The sequence below is a fragment of the Heterodontus francisci genome, chromosome 4 (assembly GCF_036365525.1).
Source record: "Heterodontus francisci isolate sHetFra1 chromosome 4, sHetFra1.hap1, whole genome shotgun sequence".
NCBI classification, from domain to species: domain Eukaryota; kingdom Metazoa; phylum Chordata; class Chondrichthyes; order Heterodontiformes; family Heterodontidae; genus Heterodontus; species Heterodontus francisci.
The window spans coordinates 43856656-43881393 of record NC_090374.1 but is presented as its reverse complement, the minus strand read 5'-3'; the positions used below and the strand labels follow the sequence as shown (position 1 = coordinate 43881393).

At 42.0% G+C, this 24738-nt stretch overlaps 1 protein-coding gene across 6 annotated transcripts in view; it reads right to left on the bottom strand.

The window, feature by feature from the left end:
- mast4 (microtubule associated serine/threonine kinase family member 4) overlaps positions 1-24738 on the bottom strand; it is a 575541-nt gene that overhangs the window by 53515 nt on the left and 497288 nt on the right. For all 6 annotated transcript variants that reach the window (XM_068029433.1, XM_068029434.1, XM_068029435.1 and 3 more), the window contains 4 exons: positions 10543-10675; positions 7178-7343; positions 4714-4815; positions 133-255 (listed from right to left, as the gene is read on the bottom strand). In XM_068029433.1, the coding sequence (XP_067885534.1) occupies positions 133-255; positions 4714-4815; positions 7178-7343; positions 10543-10675 (524 nt within the window). The remainder of the gene's footprint in view (positions 1-132; positions 256-4713; positions 4816-7177; positions 7344-10542; positions 10676-24738) is intronic.

The window sequence follows — 24738 nt, the reverse complement described above, 5'->3', positions numbered from 1 at the left end:
TTGCATAGTTTGCTAATAAAACAGGAATCTTTGAAAGTATGGAAATAAAGCAATGTCTACAATCTGTAACATTTTAGCAGAAAGTTCTGTGATCTTATCACAAAAGAAGATTTCAGTGTTTCTAACACTTACTGTCAAAATAGCTTGTGTCATCCTCCGACTCCAGCTGGGGAATAAATTCAGCTTTCTGCCTCAATAGTCCATTCCAGTCTAAGCCATGGAAAAAATTGTGCTGTTTTACCTCATAGGCACCACCTGATGGAGCAAGAGGGTAGAGGAGAAAAATGAAGTCAAAGCTAGGGAAAAGTCTACTGGTTAAACGCATTTCAAGTTAAAATAGGTAATATAGAAAAAATAAAAACACACAATCAATCAGTGGTACCAATGTGCTGCATCTATGTTTGCATCCACTAAAATCAGGTGTCATACAATCTTATCCCATAGTTATTGCCACCTTAACATAGCTAATAAGGTAAGACAACAACTTGACTTGCATTTGTATAGAGTGCCTTTAACTCAGTAAACTGTCTGTCCCAAGATGTTTCATAGAGTCAAATCAGATGAAGAGGGGTGATGAACCAAGTGAGGGCACTCTTACTGAGCTGGACAATGAATGAGAGACATTGGAAGAGGATGATGTGGTTGACTGCGTCAAAGGCTGCAGAGAGGTTGAGCAGGAATGAGCAGGGACAGTGTACCATAGTCACAGTAACAAAGGATGTCATTTGTGACTTTGATTTGGACCATTTTAGTACTGTGGGAGGAGAGGAAATTTGATTGGAGAAATTCAAACATGGAACTGCAGGAAAGATAGGCATATGATTTGAGAGGCAACACTTGGAGAGAACTTTGGAGGGAAAGGGAGGTTGGAGATGGGGCAATAGTTTGCAATGACAAAAGTATTGAGGTGGATTTTTCAGAAGGGACATTTACATATCTGAGACAAGACACCCATTTTAATGTGAGCTTACATGGGAACGAGGAAGAGATGTTGGATGGCCAGAATGTTAGTAGGAATAGGATCAAAGGAGGTTTACATGGCCACGGTAAACTCAAATGGGGAATGAGGGGAAATAGGAGAGAAAGTAAAGAAGGACACAAGATCATGGCTAGGGCACAGGGTGCCTGGGGAGAGGTTTAGTTTGGTGGGAAAGCGAGGTAACAGCAGAGGCAGGTGAACGGATGATTTTAAATGACAAAAAAGTCCATGAGCTCCTTGCCCTTGTTGTTGGAAGTGAGGATGGAGGGGACAAGGAGGAGAGATGTAAGAAAACTGGGCTTATCTTTGCTCTCCAGGATGATCCTAAAGTAATGGGTGGTTTGACAGAGGAGCGCGAGGTCCAATAGTGCTCAATATGGTCCAGCCAACCTGGTGATGGTGGCTAAACAAACTGTGGGTCAGACATGCCCAAGTGTGTGCCTCTTGGATTTGAGAAAGTGTAGATGTGGGGCCATAACAGTGGGAATGACCATGGTGCCAAAGTTTCCTGGTTTTACGGGAACAAGGGCATCAAATGGAGAGGTGAGGCAAAGCAACAGCTGCAGAAATATCATGGTAAATGGAAGATCAAAGGCTAAGCAGCTTGAAAGTGCAGTCATAAATGACTTGGGAGAAGAGTATTTTCCTGGGACAACTGCATAAATAAGTGGATTTGGAAGGGTGCAGGGTTTGTATGTGGCGAGGGATATGAGGAATATGAGGAAGCAGTTGCAGATGGCCTTGGCTGTGAGGGGTAAAAAGGCCACATGGGATGGCAAAGTTGATGGGACGGCTGTGGATTTGGAGAGGGGAAATGGAAACTGAAATCACTGATAATAAGGAATTTCTTAGTGCAGAGGCTGAGGGAGGATATCAGACAAACTCACAATGGGGCTTGGTGCGGCTGTTGACAATTAGGATTTTAAATGACAGGCAAGGTGAGATGCTCGAAGGAAGAGAGGGTGCCAGGAACTAGGAGGTGGTAAGGGCTACATTGCCACTGTGGGCAGGGCAGGTAATGGAATGACAGGGAGACAATAGTAAGGTTTTACCACTCGAGCCAATTTTCAGTAAAGGTCAGGATGTCAATGCAATTGGACACAGTAAAGACGTGCATGACAAAGGACTTGCTTGTAGGTGATTTTTTTTATTCATTCATGGGATGTGGGCATCGCTGGCTAGGACAGCATTTATTGCCCATCCCCAATTGCCCTCGAGAAGGTGGTGGTGAGCTGCCTTCTTGACCCGCTGCAGTCCATGGGGGGTAGGTACACCACAGTGCTGTTAGGAAGGGAGTTCCAGGATTTTGATCCAGCGATAGTGAAGGAACAGCGATATCGTTCCACGTCAGGATAGCGTGTGGCTTGGAGGGGAACTTGCAGGTTGTGGTATTCCCATGTATTTGCTGCCCTTGTCCTAGTTGGTAGAGGTCGCGGGTTTGGAAGGTGCTGTCGAAGGAGCCTTGGTGCATTGCATCTTGTGGATGGTACACACTGCTGCCATTGTGGTGGAGGGAGTGAATGTTTGTGGATGGGGTGCCAATCAAGCTGGCAGCGTTGTCGTGGATGGTGTTGAGCTTCTTGAGCGTTGCTGGAGCTGCACCCATCCAGGCAAGTGGAGAGTATTCCATCACACTCCAGACTTGGGGATAGGCTTCGGGGAGTCAAGAGGTGAGTTACGCGCTGCCGGATTCCGAGCCTCTGACCTGCTCTTGTAGCCACGGTATTTATATGGCGACTCCAGTTCAGTTTCTGGTCAATGGTAACCCCCAGAATGTTGATAGTGAGGGATTCAGCGATGGTAAAGCCATTGAATTTCAAGGGGAGATGGTCATTGCCTAGCACTTGTGTGGTGCGAATGTTATTTGCCACTTATAATCCCAAGCCTGGATATTGTTCAGGTCTTGCTGCATTTCTCCACGGACTGCTTCAGTATCTGAGGAGTTGCGAATGGTGCTGAACATCAGCGAACATCAATGATTGAACACTGAATGAGTGGATGGATGGGTTGACAGTTGGTTCCTGGCAAAGTCTGAGGAGACAGTGCTAGGTGGGGTGAATAGGAAAGAATGGGCTTGCTTGGTTCCACAAACTAGCATTTTTTCTTCTTACAATCATTCATATTTTCTTATAAAATATGCCTGTATACTACTTCTATTGTAAGGTTTTATCAAAGCAATGGCGAGGCTACAGACAGTGCATGTAGTTTTGGGCGCCTCATTATAAAAAGGGCATCAAAGCCATAGGGAAAGACCAGCATCAATTCACTAGGATGATTCGAGATACTGGGGCTACATTCACCAGAGCAGAGAAGGCTAATGCAGGCTTTTTAAATTATGAGGGGTATTCAGAGAATGAACAGGGTATAGCTTTTTCCTGTGGTTAAGGTGTCAGTGGTGAGGGGGGTAGGGGGGTGGGGGGGATGGTGGTATCACCGATTTATAATTGTCACCAAGAGTGAGGAGGGAAGTTAGGAGAAATCTCTTTACTCAGGAGATTGTTAAAGCAGGGACTTGAGGTATCCTTTAAGGGAAAATGGGATAATTGTTTGGGCTACGGGGACAATGTAGTGGGATTAGTTTTGGGATGCTCTAGCAAACAGCACAACGGGCTGACTGATCTCCTTCTGTGCTGAAAACCTCTATGGCTCTCCTGCTATACCAAGATGAGGACTATTTTCTAAAGCTTGGTGACTCCAGTTCAATGACCCAAAGACTGATGCCTCAAAGGAGCAAACATACTAAAGATGAAAATGTTTTTGCTTGTACTCATCCATAATTCAGATGGATGCATATTAAGACTGCAATGTTACTCTGTCCATATGCCTATAGAATAAATGAGCTCTGTTTCTAAATCCATGCCAGAAAATTATCCAAATTGAATCATGCACTTCATCCTTGCATTTACCACAAACTTATTAAATAGACTAAGGGAACAATCTTGGTTTGATGTTAGGTTCTGTACCCAGCAACATGCTGCAGTACTTCATACGTAGATAAGCATATTAAATTAAGGTGTGTGGTTCTAGAAAAATTCATGGAAAAATGCCCTAGCACTGTATTCTGCATTTTTTTTTAATAAATCCCTCACTTCCAAGCTTTAAGCAAAATAATTCACAGATAACTCTTGTTGACATAAAATCCAATTTATAAGTTAATAAAATAAATGAACCCATTTTACTGCAACAGTGGGAATATCCCGATTACATGGTTACAAACTCCGCTGAACTAAACAGCACTATTCAAAGGCATGAACAAATTAGTTCCCCATCAGTCATTCAGAGTAGCTGCCTAATATGACAAGGAGTGTTTAGAACTTTTCCAGTGCCACAAACTGTAGGAGAGAGAGAAATGTGAAGTTGGTCGAAATTGGGCTTTCACGATGGCATCAGCTCTTAATATGGCAAATATTTTTATGGTGATAGTTCTGCACATGAGCTTAATTGAAAACAAAATATATTTAAGGAATAGCTTAGCTTTGATTTTGTACAGTGAACAGCTTAAGCTGTGTTGTTCTATGTGATGTTCTATGGCTTAGCCAAATGCAAATTCGTGGTTATGAAGAATTTGCTTTCTTAAAAAGCCAATATTTCGTTTACATGACAAAGAACACAATCCATTAAATAGAATAGATAATCAATAGAAGGATTCACATTTTAAGAGCTTTCAGATTCAGCGATTTTCAGAGTAATGTGTTAATTGCAGAGCATTAATTGTGCGAATAGCTTCACGGTACCTGTCCCCAGTCTCTCCAATGGGTTCTGCCTGAGCAGCATAGTGATGAGGTCCTGAGCATCTGATGCAGGAGCTTCATCCCCTTCTGGCCAGTTTATCTCATCTATGAAAGCAGAAAAACACAAAAAGAGCTAAACGAGAATTAAAGAATAATCTTCACAAAACTTAGTGCATTTCTAAATTTCACCAGAAATTTATTGACGGTGAATGGGGGTCTAAACTGCAGCCAATAAGCCTTCGTAGTTGAGCCCTCAAGGTAATTAACTGCATTTGTATTTCTTAAGTCACTGGTTTGTCTGTTTGAATGTTGAGGCCCTGAAGGTTTAAAATGGCTGTTGTTAGTGCTGTTGTCTCATTGTTGGATAAATTCCAAATCTGAACACACAAGATCTGTTGATCTCAGCAACTTGAGGTAACGTGCAAATTCATGGAACATTTATTTTCACTTTATATTTGGCTGCAACAGCACACAATTATGCTACCCATACGGACAAAAATCTTGGGAGAACTCTGCAATACGGGCAAGATGTTAAACTCTGTATAGCATACCACACGCACTTTAAGAGTCTTCTATTAAATTTTCAGGTGATCTATACAAGAGACACCATTAGGATGGTTGGTGTGAGAAAAAGCAAAAGCTTTAAATGTCAGCATTAAAGCGCATGGTAGCAAAGTTTACCCTAAATTTTTGGCTTGTATTGATCCTACCCTGAAGGAACTGGGGACACAAAGTGAAAGGGCACTGATATTTTTCACTTTCACGAGCACATTGACTAACTTGACTCTCTCAAGTGTGTGGAGGTGGATTCAATGCAACAGACTTTGCACTTGTAAGCAATATGGTAATGCTGAAAGGAAGCCAGGTGCTGTTGCACAAAGAGTGAAGCTTTTTTTTATTTGCTGCTGGGATTTTATGATTATTTGTTCAGAACTTTGCACCTCAAGCTGTCGACACGATGCTGAACAAAACCGAGCTCGGCATAATGAATCATTTAAACAAATATTAACACTAATTACAATAGCTGGCAGATGCACCTAATTACAATGCCATCATAAATGGTACTGAGCAAAGGCATAGATTTATTTTATAAACACAAATGAACTATAAATCAGAGGTTATAATTTAATTGGATTCCAGTAACTAAAAAATAAAATTAGTGGTTGCTAAATTTATTTTTGCATGCCTAATTTGCAATTCTATTAACAACTGCTCAAGGCCACAGGATGCCACACAATTTAGAAATAAATTTATTCTGGTTTGTTTAGCCAGCAGGTTGCTCCATAAATGTAATTACATCATGTGGAAATGATACATGAATATGCAAATGAGCAATTGGGCGCACACAGCCATTCACAAAGCTGTTTTAATTAATCACTCAATTCCCGCAGCCTCTCTTACTCTGCAGCACACGACAAAACAAGATGGAATGGAACTGACTCGAGTCTCTCTGGAGAGCTGTAGTGTTACAGTAAGCGCAATCGCCTGGCTCAGAAGCAGACGCCTGAGAGTTCAGAATCCCTAAACAAAGACAATATTCACAGACACAAACAAAAGCAATATAGTGTGGAAGCTGGAAATCTGAAGTAATAGTAGAAAGCACTGGAAATACTCAGCAGGTCGGGCAACATCTGCGGACAGAGAAACAGGGTTAACCTTCAGGTTGATGCTCTTTTGGCATTTTCTTTTCCCTGTCCACAGATGCTGCCTGACCTGCCGACTTATTTCCAGCATTTTCTGTTTTTTTTTCCTCAGCTACTCCAATATCTTTTGGGTTTGCTGAAGAATTGCTCTTAAAAATAAATCTTTCCACAAAATAAACTTTAAAAAAAACTGTCGCATCTTGAAAGTAATTTGGAAATAAGGCAGATGCAACAGGACAGATTCCAAAAGTTCTTGGGAAAAAGGTTAAGAAACATTTGCCTCAAGTGATTGCTTCCAAGGATCTGGAAATTTCAAGCAAGCAATGTTTAAGGATGAAATATAAAATCCGCGTCAGTTCCCAGTTTAGCCAGCTGGGTGTGCAGATGCTCTATTCATAATACTTGCTGGAGAGGTTCTGTAGAGCATATCTGGCATTTCGCCAAGAGACCAAAAAAATCGCTTGTTAATACCAATGTGTAAAAGACGCAAGTATAATAAGCTGGCCTTCTAAAACAATGCTACATACAGAACTCAGATTCAACTGGATAAAGGTGAAACAGCTCATTCTAGATCGAGTGCGGCTCAATTAACATGGTCACCGATGTTAACCTCTAATGCATTCCTGTGGATAGGCTTCACTGCAGAGTACAATTAAACTCGAGTTGGTAGATTTATACTGTTTAGTTAAATGCTCTGAAAATTTGTTGGGGATAAAACATCCTGTTTTCAAATCACACAGCACATTTCTTATTTTAATTAGTTTTTTTTCTTTCCTTGGCAAGCTTCACATATTAGAATACTTCTTGCTGATGTTGATGCTCACCACTAATCACTTGTCCAAAGAGCTCCTCAGGTGTGTCTCCAAAGAAAGGCACACATCCAACAACAAATTCGTAAAGAATTATTCCCATAGCCCACCAGTCCACTGGTTTGCCATACCCTTGCCGCAGGATTACTTCAGGAGCTATGTACTCTGGAGTTCCACAAACCTGCAATACAACAGCAATAAAAACTAGAATGTACAGGTAAGTGTTATGTTAGCAAACAGTGGAGCAGTTTATACTGTTTGTGAAAGGTAACTTAACAGATGTGGCAACAAAAGCTTGGTACTGCTACAATAGATGTGTACACCCAAAAGTGTTAACTGTCACTTTGTGGATGTTGACCGATCTCCTGTACGTTTTACCACTTGGTAGTTTTATTTCAGAGTTCAAGCATTTGCAATGCTTCCTTTTTAAAAAAAAAATCTTTACTGCAATTTCTGTGCTGTATAACTCTATGACTCTATGGTTAGCTGAGTCTGAGGGCCTGGATTTTGGGGGACCTGATTGAGGTGTACAAAATCATGAAAGGTATAGACAGGGTGGATAGCAAGAAGCTTTTTCCCCAGAGTGGGGGATTCAATTACTAGGGGTCACGAGTTCAAAGTGAGAGGGGAAAAGTTTAGGGGGGATATGCGTGGAAAGTTCTTTACGCAGAGGGTGGTGGGTGCCTGGAACGTGTTGCCAGCGGAGGTGGTAGACGCGGGCACGATAGCGTCTTTTAAGATGTATCTAGACAGATACATGAATGGGCAGGAAGCAAAGAGATACAGACCCTTAGAAAATAGGCGACATGTTTAGATATAGGATCTGGATCGGCGCAGGCTTGGAGGGTCGAAGGGCCTGTTCCTGTGCTGTAATTTTCTTTGTTCTTTGACTCAGCAGGAGTCTGCAGGCAGGGATCTAAGTGGTCAGACAAGCCAATTGGGCAGTGCCAGCTGGCTAGCGTGTGTGTGAGTGATTTCAGGCAAAGGAGACCTTGCCCAGTTCTCCAATAGGTTCCCGGCGGTTGAGTAAATAGTTGAGATTGGATGTCGGCAGGGAGTAGGGCCAGGGGAGGGCGAAGAGGGGGGGGGGAGAAGGTTGGGGCTCTGGCCACAAGGAAACCAATAAATAAAACTAAATTTACTAACGGTTACGGGTTTCTCCTGGCCTTACTCTGGTTTATCACTAGGCTGACCTGGCAGAGAAGCCATGACCTGCATATTTAAAGAAGGACCGCACTGCCTTCCAGCAGGCGACCCACAAAAACAACAGGTTAAAATTACAGTGGGATTGGAGGGTGCATATCGGTGCCTTGACTTTAACTGCCCACTGGCCCAGTTTCCACTGGACAAGGAGGGTTAAAAGCAGACTTTGAATCTTTACATTTTTCAGATCCTTACATATTATGTTAGGGTTTTAAGCTTCTTGGCATTTTTGTCCAATTAAGCAGCACAGAAATAATAAATCTATTTTTATGTACAGTAGTAAGTCAGTCTATTGGAATAGTGAGATAAAAACAAACAAATGCGCAAGAAAAAAGGGGAGGCGGTGGCGTAGTGGTATTATCACTGGAATAGTGACCCAGGGTATTTCTCTGGGGACATGGGTTTGAATCCCACCACAGCAGAAGGTGGAATTTGAATTAATAAATCTGGAATTAAAAGCTAGTCTACATTGACATCACATTCCAAATCCTCCATTTATGGGCGGCACAGTGGATAGCACCGCAGCCTCACAGCTCCAGCGACCCGGGTTCAATTCTGGGTACTGCCTGTGTGGAGTTTGCAAGGTCTGCGTGGGTTTCCTCCGGGTGCTCCGGTTTCCTCCCACAAGCCAAAGACTTGCAGGTTGATAGGTAAAGTGGCCATTATAAATTACCCCTAGTATAGGTAGGTGGTAGGGAAATATAGGGACAGGTGGGAATGTGGTAGGAATATGGAATTAGTGTAGGATTAGTGTAAATGGGTGGTTGATGGTTGGCACAGACTCGGTGGGCCGAAGGGCCTGTTTCAGTGCTGTATCTCTAAAAAAAAACACATATATGTAATAAACAGAGAAGAACTTCATAGTATTTGTATTTTCACAAACTGTAACAGTTAGGCAAAACTGCAGTGTTTCCTTTATTGCTAGAACTTTCTGGATACCTATAACATTGCTGAATTTAGAATTTGCTTACTCTAACAATGATATTATAAACAAAATACTTATACCAACATTACTACAATAGCAATCATGGATATGAAATGCCAGACTATATCCAGTCCTAACAGAACCCAGATACATAAATACCTTCAATGACACTGCATCATAGGAAGCAAGAGGCCTCTTAAAATAACTTTAAATGCATATCACTGAGTTATAATACATTAAAATGGTTTGCATTCACCCCATACAGCATATTGGCAAGATAGTAGAATGGTAAAGTAGCTTTTACAGGGACCAGATTGCTGCCATTTGGTAATGGAAGGTGCTAAAAGGAAATGGGGCATGTCTAAGAATTGGAACACCCTTCATGGGTGTAGTGCATCACAGATTTTGGAAATACTCTGCAGAGATTACAATTCGTACAATGATGGGCCACCACCATTTACTCCTTCACTGATTCCTGCTATTTGTGCACAATAGCATCCATTTAGTTATTTATGGATGAGAGTGAGTTAAAACTTCTAATTAAAAACAAATCTGAAAATTCCTAGAGTAAGAGGGGGAAGAGGAAAATGTGCAAATGTAGCAGAAACATAGACCACCTCTTTAACCCCCACATCCTATCCAGTGGCAGAGAATAAACTTTAATTTTTTTTTAAATTTCCCCCATTCTTGTTAATGCCTAAATGGTCTGGTTCTGTGCAGTTACATTGTATAAATATTAATTGTTTGTATTTTCTTCTTTCTTAAATTGTTATCCTCTTTGTTTACAGACATTTACTTCTTCTTTCAGACAAAACTTATGGGTTTTTTTAAATAAAGGTGATCATGAATAATTGGTGACCAGTTATCAGACATCATCTACAGAAAACTTGTCTAAATATACAGAGGTTTGCCTTACTAAACTGGTCTTGTCTATAGGGGAGAATATTTTACAGAAAAATTTGAAAAAAGTGAGTTGGCAGCCAATGAAATGCTGGATCAACTTATTTGATATTTATATAATGATCTGAAACTAGCTTTGTGTTTAGCTTTCTAAAGTATAAGTATATTACCTGCTTCTAAATTATGAAGGTTTATTTGTGTGACAGGCTCAAAGAAAAAAATTTCTACTGTTTACCAATAGTTGAAGACAAGTTGCATCTTGTTTCAGCTTTCAAATCCCAACAGCCGCATATATGGAGCAGCTGAGACTACTTAGCCATTACCATCTTACACAGCCCCATGTGGCTCTTACCTGCTTGTCCAGGAATTCTCTGGCATCCTTCTCAATATGTCCTTCATAAAGGTTAGTTGTCATGTTCATCAATCCAACTTTTGACAATCCAAAATCTGTCAGTTTGATATGCCCCAATGACGTTACAAGCAAACTACAGAGAAAAACATATATATTTCACTTCCTCAAAAAATGCATGAGTACAGTTTAATTCTTTTTTTAAAAAAAACTTCAATTGAAAGGTAAATGCAAGGAAATTCTAAATTATTGCAGGATTAAACCCAGAGGCATCCAGCTAATGAAAACTGACAACATTATGAAAGCAATCCTGAAAACCAGCAGAGGTTCTGTATGAGGGGGGATAAAAATTCAATATCACAAAATAAAGTCTACAACTACTACAAACCACTGGCTGAAAATAGTGGAAATAAATAATTCCCACTCATTGGAAAAGTGGGATTTCTATAGCAGTTTGAAAAAGCTTTTCAGATATGCCATAAACTCTGAAACAATGAGAATTTCACTTTAATGATCTGCTCACTAATAGCAGTCACTCGTCCATAAGATGCTTAATGGAGCTAAGTAGGTACAATTTCATGAGGCTGCAATTAGAAATCAGAGTTTTTACCACAGTGTATCTTCTTACATACATTTACACCAATTCCAACCTCTTGTTTCCAATCAGACACCACTTGTTAGATCACATTTTTTACACTCTCTCTCTCCCAGACAGAGTTTGTTGCTGTTGGTGCTGCAGGTTTATCTCAGCCCCAATTTCTAAAATTCTTTCTGGTCAAACATATACTGATCATGACATGCAGTTTATCTGATCTTCATTGTTTTCAACTTTTATGTAATACTAGAGGATTTGTTTCAGTTACTGTAACTACTTTAAATACTCTTAACACTGAATAACATTCAGGCATTTTGCTTTCATCCAGGATCTTTGCTAGGATGAACACGTGTTTTATGCTCTCTCCCTCGCAGAAACTCATGACCTTTACACATTTTCTATCAAATTCCCAGATTTTTGTTACACTTGAGCCTTTGCTGCGGTATTACAAATGGAGCAATTGGTTAAAAAGGCGCATTCCCCAATAAATGTCAACAGTCTGGATCTTGCTCGACTGTACAGGAATGAAGATGACTTTCTGCTTTGCTTCCTTTTAGAATCCATTGTTCCATCCCAACCACTGTAACTAGCAGCTGTTTAATTGTTAATTTACATTACTTGACTGTGAAGGAGAAAATATCGATGCACATCAAGCATAATTTGCACTTCTATCATGTGGGTATGATATACCATGTGGGTATTGCAAATCTGTACAGAGAAATCCAAGCAATTTATATAGCTGTTGCATCCATCTAAGATGGTAGTGGCTTCTCTATTAGCAGCACACTGTGTTCTGTTCTAAACTGAAAACGCAATGGAACATAGGAACAGGAGTAGGCCAATCAGCCCCTCAAGCCTGCTCCGCCATTCAATTAGATCTGCATTTTAACTTCATCTACCTGCTTTGGTTCCTTAACGCTTACTATCCCGTGTTGAACAAGAATCCATCAATTTCAGTTTTGAAATTTTCAATTGAACTAGCCTCGACAAATTTTTGGGGGAAGAGAATTACAGATTTCCATGACCCTTTTGTATGCATAATTGCTTACGGACATCACCCACAGATGTAGGCGGGTAGATAGTAGACAAGTGGGAGAAATGTGCAGCAGACAAAAGGCAGCAAGCTAAAACAATTGGATGAAGGCAGGAATGGACTGCACGAGGTTGGGGTCTGTGTGATTAGAGGTAGCATGTTTTTTATTCTTTCATGGGATGTGGGCGTCACTGGCAAGGCCAGCATTTATTGCCCATCCCTAATTGCCCTTGAGAAGGTGGTGGTGAGTTGCCTTCTTGAACCCCTGCAGTGCATCTGAGGCAGGTACACCCACAGTGCTGTTAGGAAGGGAGTTCCAGGATTTTGACCCAGTGAAGGAACGGCGATATATTTCCAAGTCAGGATGGTGTGAGACTTGGAGGAGAACTTGCAGGTGGAGGTGTTCCCATGCGTCTGCTGCCTTTATCCTTCCAGGTGGTACAGGTTGTGGGTTTGGAAGGTGTTGTCGAAGGAGACATGGTGAGTTACTGCAATGCATCTTGTATATGGTACAAGAGGGAGTGAATGTTAAAGGAAGCGGATGGGGTGCTGATCAAGAGGGCCGCTTTGTCCTGGATGGTGCCGAGTTTACTGAGTGTTGTTGGAGCTGCACTCATTCACGCAAGTAGACAGTATTCTGTCACACTCCTGACTGGTGCCTTGTAGATGGTAAATACGCTTTGGGGAGTTAGGAAATGGGTTACTTGCCGCAGAATTCCCAGCCTCTGACCTGCTCTTATAGCCACAGTTTTTATGTGGCTACTCCAGTTCAGTTTCTGGTAACCCCCAGAATGTTGATGGTGGAGAATTCAGCTATGGTAATGCTGTTGAATGTCAAGGGGAGATGGTTAGATTCGCTCTTTTTGGAGATCGTCATTGCCTGCCACTTGTGTGGCACAAATGTTACTTGCCATTTATCAGCCCAAGCCTGAATGTTGTCCAGCTCTTGCTGCATTTCTACACGGACTGTTTCAGTCTCTGAATATATTACAATCATCAGTGGACATCCCCACTTCTGACCTTGTGATGGAGGAAAGGTCACTGATAAAGCAGTTGAAGATGGTTGGGCCTAGGACACTCCCTGAGGGGAGGTGGTTGCATAGTGGTATTGTCACTGGACTAGTAACCCAGAGACCCAGGGTATTGCTCTGGGGACATGTGTTCAAATCCCACCATGACAAATGGTGGAATTTGAATTTGGATTCAATTAATAAGAATCTGGAATTTAAAAACTAGTCTAAAAACCCATCTGGTTCACTAATGTCCTTTAGGGAAGGAAATCTGCTGTCTTGACCTGGTCTGGCCTACATGTGACTTCAGACCCACAGCAATGTGGTTGACTGTTAAGTGCCCTCTGAAATGGCCTAGCAAGCCACTCAGTATACTTAACTGCTTCGAAGTCAATAAGAAATTAGATCACCCAGCATTGACCTAGGCACCGGAATCGACAACAGAAAACCCAGCCCTGTCGACTCTGCAAAGTCCTCCTTAATAACATTTGGGGACTTGCGACAAAGGTGGGAGAGCTGTCCCATAGACTAGTCAAGCAACAGCCTGACAGTGTCATACTCACAGAGTCATATCTTACAGAAAATGTCCCAGACACCGCCATCACCATCCCCAGGTATGTCCTGTCCCACTGACAGGACAGACCCAGCAGAGGTGGCAGCACAGTGGTATACAGTTGAGAGTCCTCAACATTGACTCCAGACCCTATGAAGTCTCAGCGCATCAGGTAAAAATGGGCAAGGAAACCTGCTGATTACCATCTGTCACCCTCCCTCAGCTGATGAATCAGTACTGTTCCATGTTGAACACCACTTGAAGGAAGCACTGAGGGTGGCAAGCTTGCAAAATGTGCTCTGGGTGGGCGACTTCAATGTCCATCACCAAGAGTGACTCAGTAGCACCATTACTGACCGAGCTGGCCAAGTCCTAAAGGACATACCTGCTAGACTGGGTCTGTGGCAGGTAGTGAGGGAACCAACAAGAGGGAAAAATATACTTTACCTCGCCCTCACCACTCTGCCTGCTGCAGATGCATCTGTCCATGCCAGTATTGGCAAGAGTGACCACTGCACAGTCCTTGTGGCACTACCACTGTGCTAAATGGGATAGATTTCGAACAGATCTAGCAATGCAAAACTGGGCATCCGTGAGGCACTGTGGGCCATCTGCAGCAGAGAATTGTATTCAATCACAATCTGTAACCTCATGGCCCAGCATATCCCCCACTCTGCCACCACCATCAAGCCAGGGTACCAACCCTGGTTCAATGAAGAGTGCAGGAGGGCATGCCAGGAGCAGCCCAGGCATACCTCAAAAGGAAGTGTCAACCTGGTGAAGCTACAACACAGGACTACTTGCGTGCCAAACTGTGTAAGCAGCATGCGATAGACAGAGCTAAGTGATCCCATAACCTGAAGCATTTGCAACAATCTTCAGCCAGAAGTGCCGAGTTGATGATCCATTGCGGACCCTGACAACCTTCCGGCAACAGTACTGAAGACCTAAAGTACCTGAAGACAACATGGGGCTGCCGTCACCTGGTTCTATTGCTATCTATCTAAACGTAGTCAGAGTACCACCTGCAATGATTTCTCTTCCTGCTCATGCACCGTTACCTCTGGTGTCCCCCAAGGGTCTATCCTTTGCCCCCTCCTATTTCTCAACTCGACTTTTCCCCAGGGCAGAAAGGGCTATCACCAGGGGGCATAATTTTAAGGTGATTGGAGGAAGGTTTCGGGGAGATGTCAGATATAGGTTCTTTACACAGTGAGTGGTGGGTGCGTGGAATGCACTGCCAGCGATGGTAGTAGAAGCAGATACATTAGGGACATTTAAGCGACTCTTGGATAGGTACATGGATGATAGTAGAATGAAGGGTATGTAGGTAGTTTGATCTTAGAGTAAGTTAAAGGGTCGGCACAACATCGTGGGCTGAAGAGCCTGTACTGTGCTGTACTGTTCTATGTTCTAACTACACACTGCCCCTCGGCGACATCAAAAGCACAGCGGTAATTCTCACATCTATGCTGACATCACCATCAGCTTTCTAGACTCCTCGAGTGTTGCTAAATTATTAGACTGTTTATCTGACATCCAGTACTGGATGAGCAGAAATTTCCCCCAATTAAATATTAGGAAGACTGAAGCCATTGTTTTCAGTCCCCACTCCAAACACCGTTCCCTTACCACCGTCTCCAACCCTGTCCCTGGCAACAATGAGAGACTAAACGAGACAGTTCACAACCTTGGTGTCATATTTCACTCCGAACTGAGCTTTCGACCACATCTTTGCGCCATCACTAGGACTGCCTATTACCACCTCCATAACATCACCTCTGTCTCAGCTCATCTGCTGCTGAAACCCTCATTCATGCCTTTGCTATCTCCAGGCTTGACTATTCCAACGCACTCCTGGCTGGTCTCTCGCATTCTACCTGCCGTACATTTGAGGTCATCCAAAACTCTTCTGCCCATGTCCTTACTTGGACCAAGTCCCATTCACCTATCACCCCTGTGTTCGCTGAGCTACATTGGCTCCCGGTCAAGTAACGCCTTGATTTTTCTTTAAACTCCTCCAGCCCCACAACCATCCGAGATATCTGCACTCATCTAATTCTGGCCTCTTGAGCAGCCCCAATTTTAATCGCTCCACTATTGGTGACTGCATCTTCAGTTGCCTAGGCCGTAAACTGGAATTCCCTCCCTACACCTCTCCACCTTCCCTTTCTTCTTTAAGGCACTTCTTAGAACCTACCTCTTTGACCAAGTTTAATATCTCCTTATGTGGCTCGGTGTTATAATTTATTTTATAATACTCCCATGAAGTACCTTGGGATACTTTATTAAGTTAAAGGCACTGTAGGCCCTGAAAGGTTGGTCAAGGAACGCTTTATACCCAGCACGCGCTAAGGCAAGCGCAGAACTTGCTGAAGTAAGCTAACATACATGTCGAAGCTTGTGGTTAGGGATATGTGACCGTTAGACTAGATTGTAGAACAAGAATAGATAAAAAAGAAACAGATATAGGGGAACGAACGGTGCTTATTGTAAACAAGTCTGGACTTCTGTACAGTTGGCTAGTATGGCTAATGCTCGCCAAAGATGAGATAATGCTTGAAGATTTGTGCAAAACAAGATCATGTGAGTCATGGGTTGAGCAAGGAGCCTTCAAAGAATATATAAGGGCTAACACTTGAGGGTATTCTCGGCGAGAACCCAGGAACAACTCTCGAAGGCAGGACCCTGAGTCTGGAGGCTCAGTGATCAACCGTGACAAGAGACTGATCACTTCTGTGTTGACGGGTAGTATCGTGTACAAGAAGTGGGACTTGTACTTATTTGGTGTCTATATAAACTGTTGTAAGCATTTATATGCTTTAAGTGATTTTAGTACTAATAAAGTGAAGTTATACGAGATCTTAGTTTTAGTGTATCTTTGTCCATCATGTCAGTTGATACCCTACAGAGAAAGTGTGTTAACATTTTGGCGTCCCTGGGTGGGCACGGTTAAGTGATTGCTTTAAATCACACCGTGTCCGGATCACGGATGTTATGGATAAAAATCATAACAGTAGGGAGTTAAAGTTAACCAGTTGATAGGCAAGGGTAAAATCTGAAAGTCAGCCAGTGTTCTGCATACCTCCTGAGCATTGACTCGGAGGGACTGGACGGAGATTTAGTGAGCAACAGACCGCCACGGAAGGTTTAAGAGGCAGTTCCCTTCCGTAGATCGCTGTCACCAGACCCCAACCCCGGTCACCTCCCGTGCCTATTGACTAAATTCTGAGAGTAGGAAATGATAAATAACCGGCCGGAATGGGAAATGGTACTCAGAGAGTACTTAAATCTTAAGTGGCCCGAATGGGTCAAATACGCCAAGAAGGTGTTAGAGGGTCTGGAACCCATTGAACAGAAACATTGGGAAGAAGCCCGGCTCAGCGCGCATCTAAACTAAGTTTATGGCAGAGTGACATAAAAAAACTATGTTTTAGTGAAATTTCAAGTGAGCAACAACAAGTTACTATGTCTTCTGAGTCGAATGTTTGAATGTTGGAAGCTTCCACGAATGAAATGAATGTCCTTGTAACGTGCAGCTTGTATTCTGACGAACTGACAGTCGTTAACTCTTTGTTGTCCGTCCTTAATGATGAAAGCATGAGTCTGTTACTTGTTCTATTTTTACACGTATATTTTATGGGAACCTTGAGACATATTTTGGTTGTGAACTAGTTGAACTTGTGTGTGTTCATTTCAATCGGGACAAAGATTTTGGTACTTTGGTACATTACGGAATCAATTTTCTGAGTTGTTTGGAATTGAATGAGTGTGAAAAGTGATCGTTGAGTGTGTCCATTTCAATTTAAGATTGTGCACCCAGGAGCGGAGTATAAAATTGAATTATATTTTAAATTAAAGTTTTTATTTTTATTTTAAAAAGTTGGTTTTGCAACTGTGAAAAGGCAATGAACAATTTTCTAAGAGATAAGCTTCAGCTTTGAAAGTCTGAAGATGTCTGGCAGAAATTCAATTTAAAGTTTAAAACACTGCTTTAATTGGAGTTCCAGTTTAAAATCTGTTCTTGTTTCCTTTTGGAGTTTAAATTAAAGACACGTTTCACTGACTGTTTTAAGTAACAACTGTCAGGAATTGGATACTGGTTTAAGGAAGAGAAGGATAAACAAGGGAGATATGGGAAAGATTCTGTCTATTTAAAGTTTGTTTAAGAAGCTGGTGTTAAGTCTTCTGTTTTAAGAATGTTAAATAACTTTTTCTTTAGTTTTTGGTTTTATTAGTCATTTGAAAAGGCGCCTGAAGAAAGAACAAGAAAAATGACGGAATTTACCTATCTTTAAAAATAAGCACCTGCTATTCTGTTCTGTGTGTAGTTAATGAGTCTGAGTTAAGTTTATACCATTAAGGTTAACTGACCTGTTAAGTTGAGAAAACTGGAAATTTCATTTGTGGCCAAAATGAACTTTCAAGTTTATTATTCAAGTTTTGGGGGCGTTTTTAATTCCAGATTCGCTCATATAACATTGACAGTTTTGATTTTTAATTGTTCATTGCCACGATATGGAACTTGGAATTATCTTTGTTGTATAAAAAAAATCCTTGGATTAGAAACCTCTTACAAAAGATGTTAAAAGTTTGGTAACAATTGGACTTTAATCTAAAATGCTGTCTTTCCTGATGGAGATGCTTTCCTTTGAAGCTGATAACGTTACGAACGGTTTTGCTGTTTTCAAACCTTAAAGATACCAAAAGAATTGAAAAAATACAGATTAAAATGGAGAGTAGTTTTTTTCGATCAAAAAAAAAGTTACGTAAAGTGACGCAGCTGAGAATGTTTTTCTCCACCCCCTTGGAGACAAGCAAAAAAAATTAACCCCGTTGCAGATATTGTTTTTTCCGTTTAATCCACCACACAACTTTTGCATAGCTGAGAGTAAAATTAACTATTGGGCCTTGGGGCTAAGCCACAATGGATTCTGATGTCACAGTATCTGTTATCTATGAGACAAAGTGGTGGAGAAGGAGATAGTTGCAAGCATTTCTGTCTTTAATGTAAAAAAAAAATGCAGTGCCACCAGGTCTGGGCATAAGAAATTGGAATTGATAAACAAAATTTAATTGATATGAGTGGTCATTTAAAGCACTCAAAGGGAAATTTATCTGACATTTAAGAGGACAATCAAAGTTTTAGAAAACATAAAAAACAAAACAAAAACAGTCTAAGTGGTTTACTGTGTTGAACATTAGCAATGGGTTCTGGTCCATACCGCTGGCACAAGAGTGCCAATATAAATTTGCGTTTACATTCCAGGGACAACAATACACCTGGACGTGTCTCCCCCAAGGATTTCATAATAGTCTGTCGATATTCCACCAGCGGTTGGCACAGAGTAAGGAGGAACTCCTTCGACTTCTCTGGGAGGTCGGAGTGAAAGTTAACCCTAAGAAGGCACAGACACTGAAAGAAAAGGTTTCCTATTTGGGAATAGTAATAACACAGGGAAAACATGACATAGAGCAAACGCGAGTACAGATAATCCTCGAACTCCCCTTACCGCAAGATATTAAGGCTCTGAGATAGTTTTTAGGCTTTGTTGGGTATTGCAGGAACCATATTAATGGATTTGCCTTAAAGGCAGCCCCTTTATATGATTTTCTGAAAAACTACTACGTGCTTGGCGGACAATTTAATCTACCAGGGCGAACCCCATGAGTGTCAGGTTTTGACAGCAAAGGCCCTCAAGGGACCTTTTGTGTCAAAATCATTGGGGGGGTGGTGTACTAGGGAAGGAGCCAGCAATCAAACCAGCACTAAAAAAATTTTTGTTAACGGTTCCTCTACAGTGGAGAACAGGATTAGACAGACATGTACAGGATCATAGTGGAAAATCTATCAAAGACCTTGCCTTACAGATCCGGCGAGTCTAAGTGCGCAGCGTGCAAACTAGCTGCGGTCATTTTTGTGGTGACACAATCACACGTTTCCCCCACCAATTGATATATATATTTTGACAGTATGTACGCGTGAAACAGTTTAACCGAGACCCCCGAAGGATATAGGAGGCCGATGAGCTGGCAAAGATGAGGGCCCCGAGTTCCCCGTATGGCAGTGCAATGATAAAGACTGTAGAAACCAATCAATGTGTGTGAAACCACTCAACTTTGGGGGCTTTTGGCTCTATTATGTTGCAAAAGATGACGTCAACGCCCCTTGGCTCTGTACTGTGGGCGTATGGGGGCAAAAAGCATTAACCACATCCAAATCACCAACCCAGCAGCCACAAGTGGCTGATCTCCCTTGCCCTACCTCAACTGCAGGACCAGGAAATGGACTTGCAAACATAAAAACTAAGAAAATTGTATACGATAACATACAGCATGAGTTGGTACCGGTAATATGGAATATCTCAGATATCCAGCTACCTGACTGGTGCCCTGAGAAAACACGAGGGTTGTATACATACGGTTCATGGATGTTAGAACAAACTTGGGAAAATCTGAGGCAAATTGATGCAGGACAGGTGCCAGTTTGGATAAATGACACCCAGTTGGAGTACTTAGCTAGTCACACAAGGATAAAATTACCAGGTACCAACTCAGAAAACTTGTTAAGGTATGGAAAGGTCAGGAATGTGTAAATACAGGATCTAGGAGTATTGGAGTATTTTTATTTATTTATTTAGAGATACAGCACTGAAACAGGCCCTTCGGCCCACCGAGTCTGTGCCAACCAAGAACCACCCACTTATACTAACCCTCAGTAATCCCATATTCTCTACCACCTACCGACACTAGGGGCAATTTACATGGCCAATTTACCTATCACCTGCATTCTTTGGCGGTGGAAGGAAATCGGAGCACCCGGTTGGCAATACCTGTAATTACAAGAGATAAGTTAGGGATGCAATTATACAAAAGTAGAAAATATAAGGGGAAGAAATTACACAAAATACAATGCTATATTACCCTATGCTGTGGAAATTGGAAGAGAGATAATTGGGACAACACTGTCTAAGTGTAATCTGGAATACCAGGTGGTCATATGTCCTCATCCTATATATAAAACAACAGAGTCAAAATGTGGATTTAATGCCACTGTAAATTGCACCATGGAAACTAGGAAAGCATTGTCAGGGCTAACCCATGTGGTCTATATGGGAAAGGGGAGATATTGCTTAACCACCACGGCGAAGGAATACCAGTATGGACATAACCGAACTTGCCCAGTGAGCAACAGTAGTTGTTTCAACCCACAAATACCAACTAAAGTAGGGAAGATGGAGTTGGTAGACATACATAAATGGAAGACAGAAAGGATAATTATGACAGAACGTATTAAGGAGGACTTGATACATTACCTCTGGGAATATGAATATACTATTCAACCATTGCCCATGCACTTGGGAAAAGAGAGACAGCAGCTAAAAGCCACTGGTGTAGCGTACTACAATCTGGAACAACAGTCGAAGAAGCTACAAGATGAGATTGACGAGATAAACTATTCTACTTGGTGGGAGGACTTATGGAACTGGGGGTCAAATGTGCAACTACACCCCTGGTTTAGAATTATCTCCCATGTCCTGATAGTGGTTTTGGGTATCCTGGTGTTATATGTGACACACTTAATTTGGAAACTTAAAAAATCAATTCAGGAATGTGTATGAACACAGGTTGGACAGCTACCTTAAAGGCAATCAGTATTCGAACTTGTTCTATAATTGATTATGCAACACAAGCATAACTGTATAATCTATGAGTGGATACTTAAAATGAATTAATGGACGATTAATGTACTCTAAAACAAAATCATGACTGTATTATGTTGGCACAAGTGATTGGTTATGTGATAGTGATGCTGAAATTGTGCTTTCTTTAACATTGCATTGTGTATGCTTTCCCTTTAGAAATGAAATTATGACGGTACAAGGGCGCGATTTAGAAGAATGAGTAATGTGATCCATAATAAATTAGAAAATTTATAAGGATCAAAGTGGGGACTGTAGGCCCTGAAAGGTTGGTCAAGGAACGCTTTATACCCAGCATGCTCTAAGGCAGCTAAAGATAAGCACAGAACTTGCTGAAGTAAGCTAACATACATGTCAAAGCTTGTGGTTAGGGATATGTGACCGTTAGACTAGGTTGTTGAACAAGAATAGATAAAAGAGGAACAGATATAGGGGAATAAACGGTGGTTATTGTAAACAAGTCTGGACTTCTGTACAGTTGGCTAGTATGGCTAATGCTTGCCAAAAATGAGATAATGCTTGAAGATTTGTGCAAAACAAGATCATGCGAGTCATGGGTTGAGCAAGGAGCCTTCAAAGAATATATAAGAGTTAACACTTGAGGGTATTCTCGGCGAGAACCCAGGAACAACTCTCGAAGGCAGGACCCTGAGTCTGGAGGCTCAGTGATCAACCGTGACAAGAGACTGATCACCTCTGTGTTGACGGGTAGTATCTTGTACAAGAAGTGAGACTTGTACTTATTTGGTGTCTAAATAAACTGTTGTAAGCATTTGTATGCTTTTAGTGATTTTAGTACTAATAAAGTGAAGTTATATGAGACTTTGGTCTCAGTGTATCTTTGTCTGTTACGTCAGTTGGTACCCTACAGAGAAAAAGGGTCAACAGCACTATATAAATAGAAGCTGTTGGTCACACACCAATTGCACATTCATGGAGGTAGTTCCTGCGGTTGCCATGCACCTCCCTGTTAACATTTGGGGCAGCTGATGAGACCCTGCACCATTGGGAATCCCACTGGAATGGCAAAGACATGTGCTCGCTCTTCTTGCTTCTCACTGGAGAGAGAGGAGGCTCTGAAGACCCCTCCCCTTTTGTTACATTGGTTTGGTCACCTCCCTGATGTAGGGATGCACTGCAAACAGTAAAATGTTGAAAATGTCATCTGCTCCTGCCTGGAAGGATCCGCTGGCGTAGAAATTGAGGGCCATGGTGATCTTCATGGCCACTGGTAGTGCCATCATCGCCCTGCTGTGCGACTGTAGATCCTGTTTGTAGGTGGCAGCACAGTTCATAGACTACCTCCTTAGGTGATACCTCAGACACTGCTCCTGGCTGAAGTGGAGGTAGAAGTGCTCCCTGAAGACCCTTGGCGGGTACGGCCTTCTGTTGAGAGCCCTCACCCTCCTCCCTCTGCACAGAAGCTTCCACGCTCTGCTGCAGCCCTAGAGGGATTCAATTTCAGCCCCCATTTACTGAAAGCAGGCTTTCCCCGGACAGGCCTCCCAACTCCTCTGACGGTTCAGCACCACTCCCTTGAATCCAATAACATTCAACACAGTGCAACCACTCACTCTGCAGCTGCAAAAGAATGTCAAAAGCACATCACGTGGAAGTCCAATGTTGATTCCTTTAAATAGCATGAGTGGAGGGAAGGGAGTCCCTCATGCAGCTCTTCAGCTATGAGGGGGGGCTAACTGGACTTGAAAGGTCCAAATTGGCAGTTTGTGCTCCAATTAAGTACTAGATGCTGAAGAAAGGAAAGCAAAGAGGTAGCTGTATTGATTAAGAAGAACATTACAGTGCTAGAGAGAGAGGATGGCCTGGAAGGGCCAAGGATAGAATCTATTGGGTTAGAGCTCAGAAACAATAGTGCTACCATTAGATTGCTGGGTGCGTTCTAGAGGCCACCAACTAGTGGGAAAGATATAGAGGAACAAATTTGCAAGAAAATTACAGAGAAGTGAAAAAATTATAGAGTAGTTATAATGGGAGACTTTATCTTAAAATAGACCGGGCTATTAATAGTATAAAAAGCAGAGAGGGGCAAGAGTTTCTAAAATGTGCTCAGGAGAATTTTCTACAATATGTTTCCAGTCCAATGCGAAGGAGGCATTGCTGGATCCGGCTCTGGGGAAGGAGGTGGGTCAAATGAATCAAGAGACAGCAGGTGAACATTTAGGGGACAGTGTCCATAGCATCAGAAGGTTTAGGTTAGCTATGGAAAAGGTCAAGGAGCAATCGAGAGTAAAGATAATTAATTGGGGGTCGGCCAGCTTCAATGGAATGAGAACTGATCTGGCCCGTGAAGGCATAACTGTAACTAAACAATGAACAAAGAACAATGGACTGGCTTTAAAAGAGGAGATAGCTCAGGTACCGTCAAGATACATTCCTACAAGGGGGAAGGTAGGGAAAACAGATTCAGAGCTCCCTGGATGATGAAAGAGATAGAGAAAGATGAAGCAGAAAAAGGGTGCATATGACGATGTCAGGTGGATAATACAATTGAGAACCAGGCTGAATAGAGAAGGTTCAGAAGGGAAAGGAAGTGAAAAAGAAAATACCAGAAGCAAAGAGAGTACAACAGGAGACTCGCAGCTAACATAAAAAGGAATCTAAACGTCTTCTTATGGGCACATAAATAGTAAAAATGTGGTAAAAGGATGAGTGGGGCCAATGAGGGATCTAAAAGGAGAATTACACATGGAGGCAGAGGGCATGGCTGAAGTCATAAATGTGTACTTTGCATCCATCTTTACCAAGGAAGAAGATGCTGCCCAAGTCATGGCAAAAGATGAGGTAGTTGAGACACTGGATGGGCTAAAAATTGATTATGAGGAAGCACATACGAACATATGAATTAGGAGCAGGAGGAGGCCATTCGGCCCCTCAAGCCTGTTCCGCCATTCAATAAGATCATGGCTGATCTGAATGTAGCCTCGACTCCACATTCCCACCTACCCCCAATAACCTTTCACCCCCTTGCTTATCAAGAATCTATCTACCTCTGCCTTAAAAATATTCAAAGACTCTGCTTCCACCGCCTTTTGAGAGAGTTCCAAAGACTCACCACTCAGAAAAAAATTTCTCCTTTCTGTCTTAAATGGGCGACCCCTTATTTTTAAATACTGACCCCTAGTTCTAGATTCTCCCACAACGGGAAACATCCTTTTCACATCTACCCTGTCAAGACCCCTCAGGATCTTATATGATTCAATCAAGTCACCTCTTACTCTCCTAAACTCCAGTGGATATAGAACTAGCCTGTCCAACATTACCTCATAAAACAACACGCCCATTCC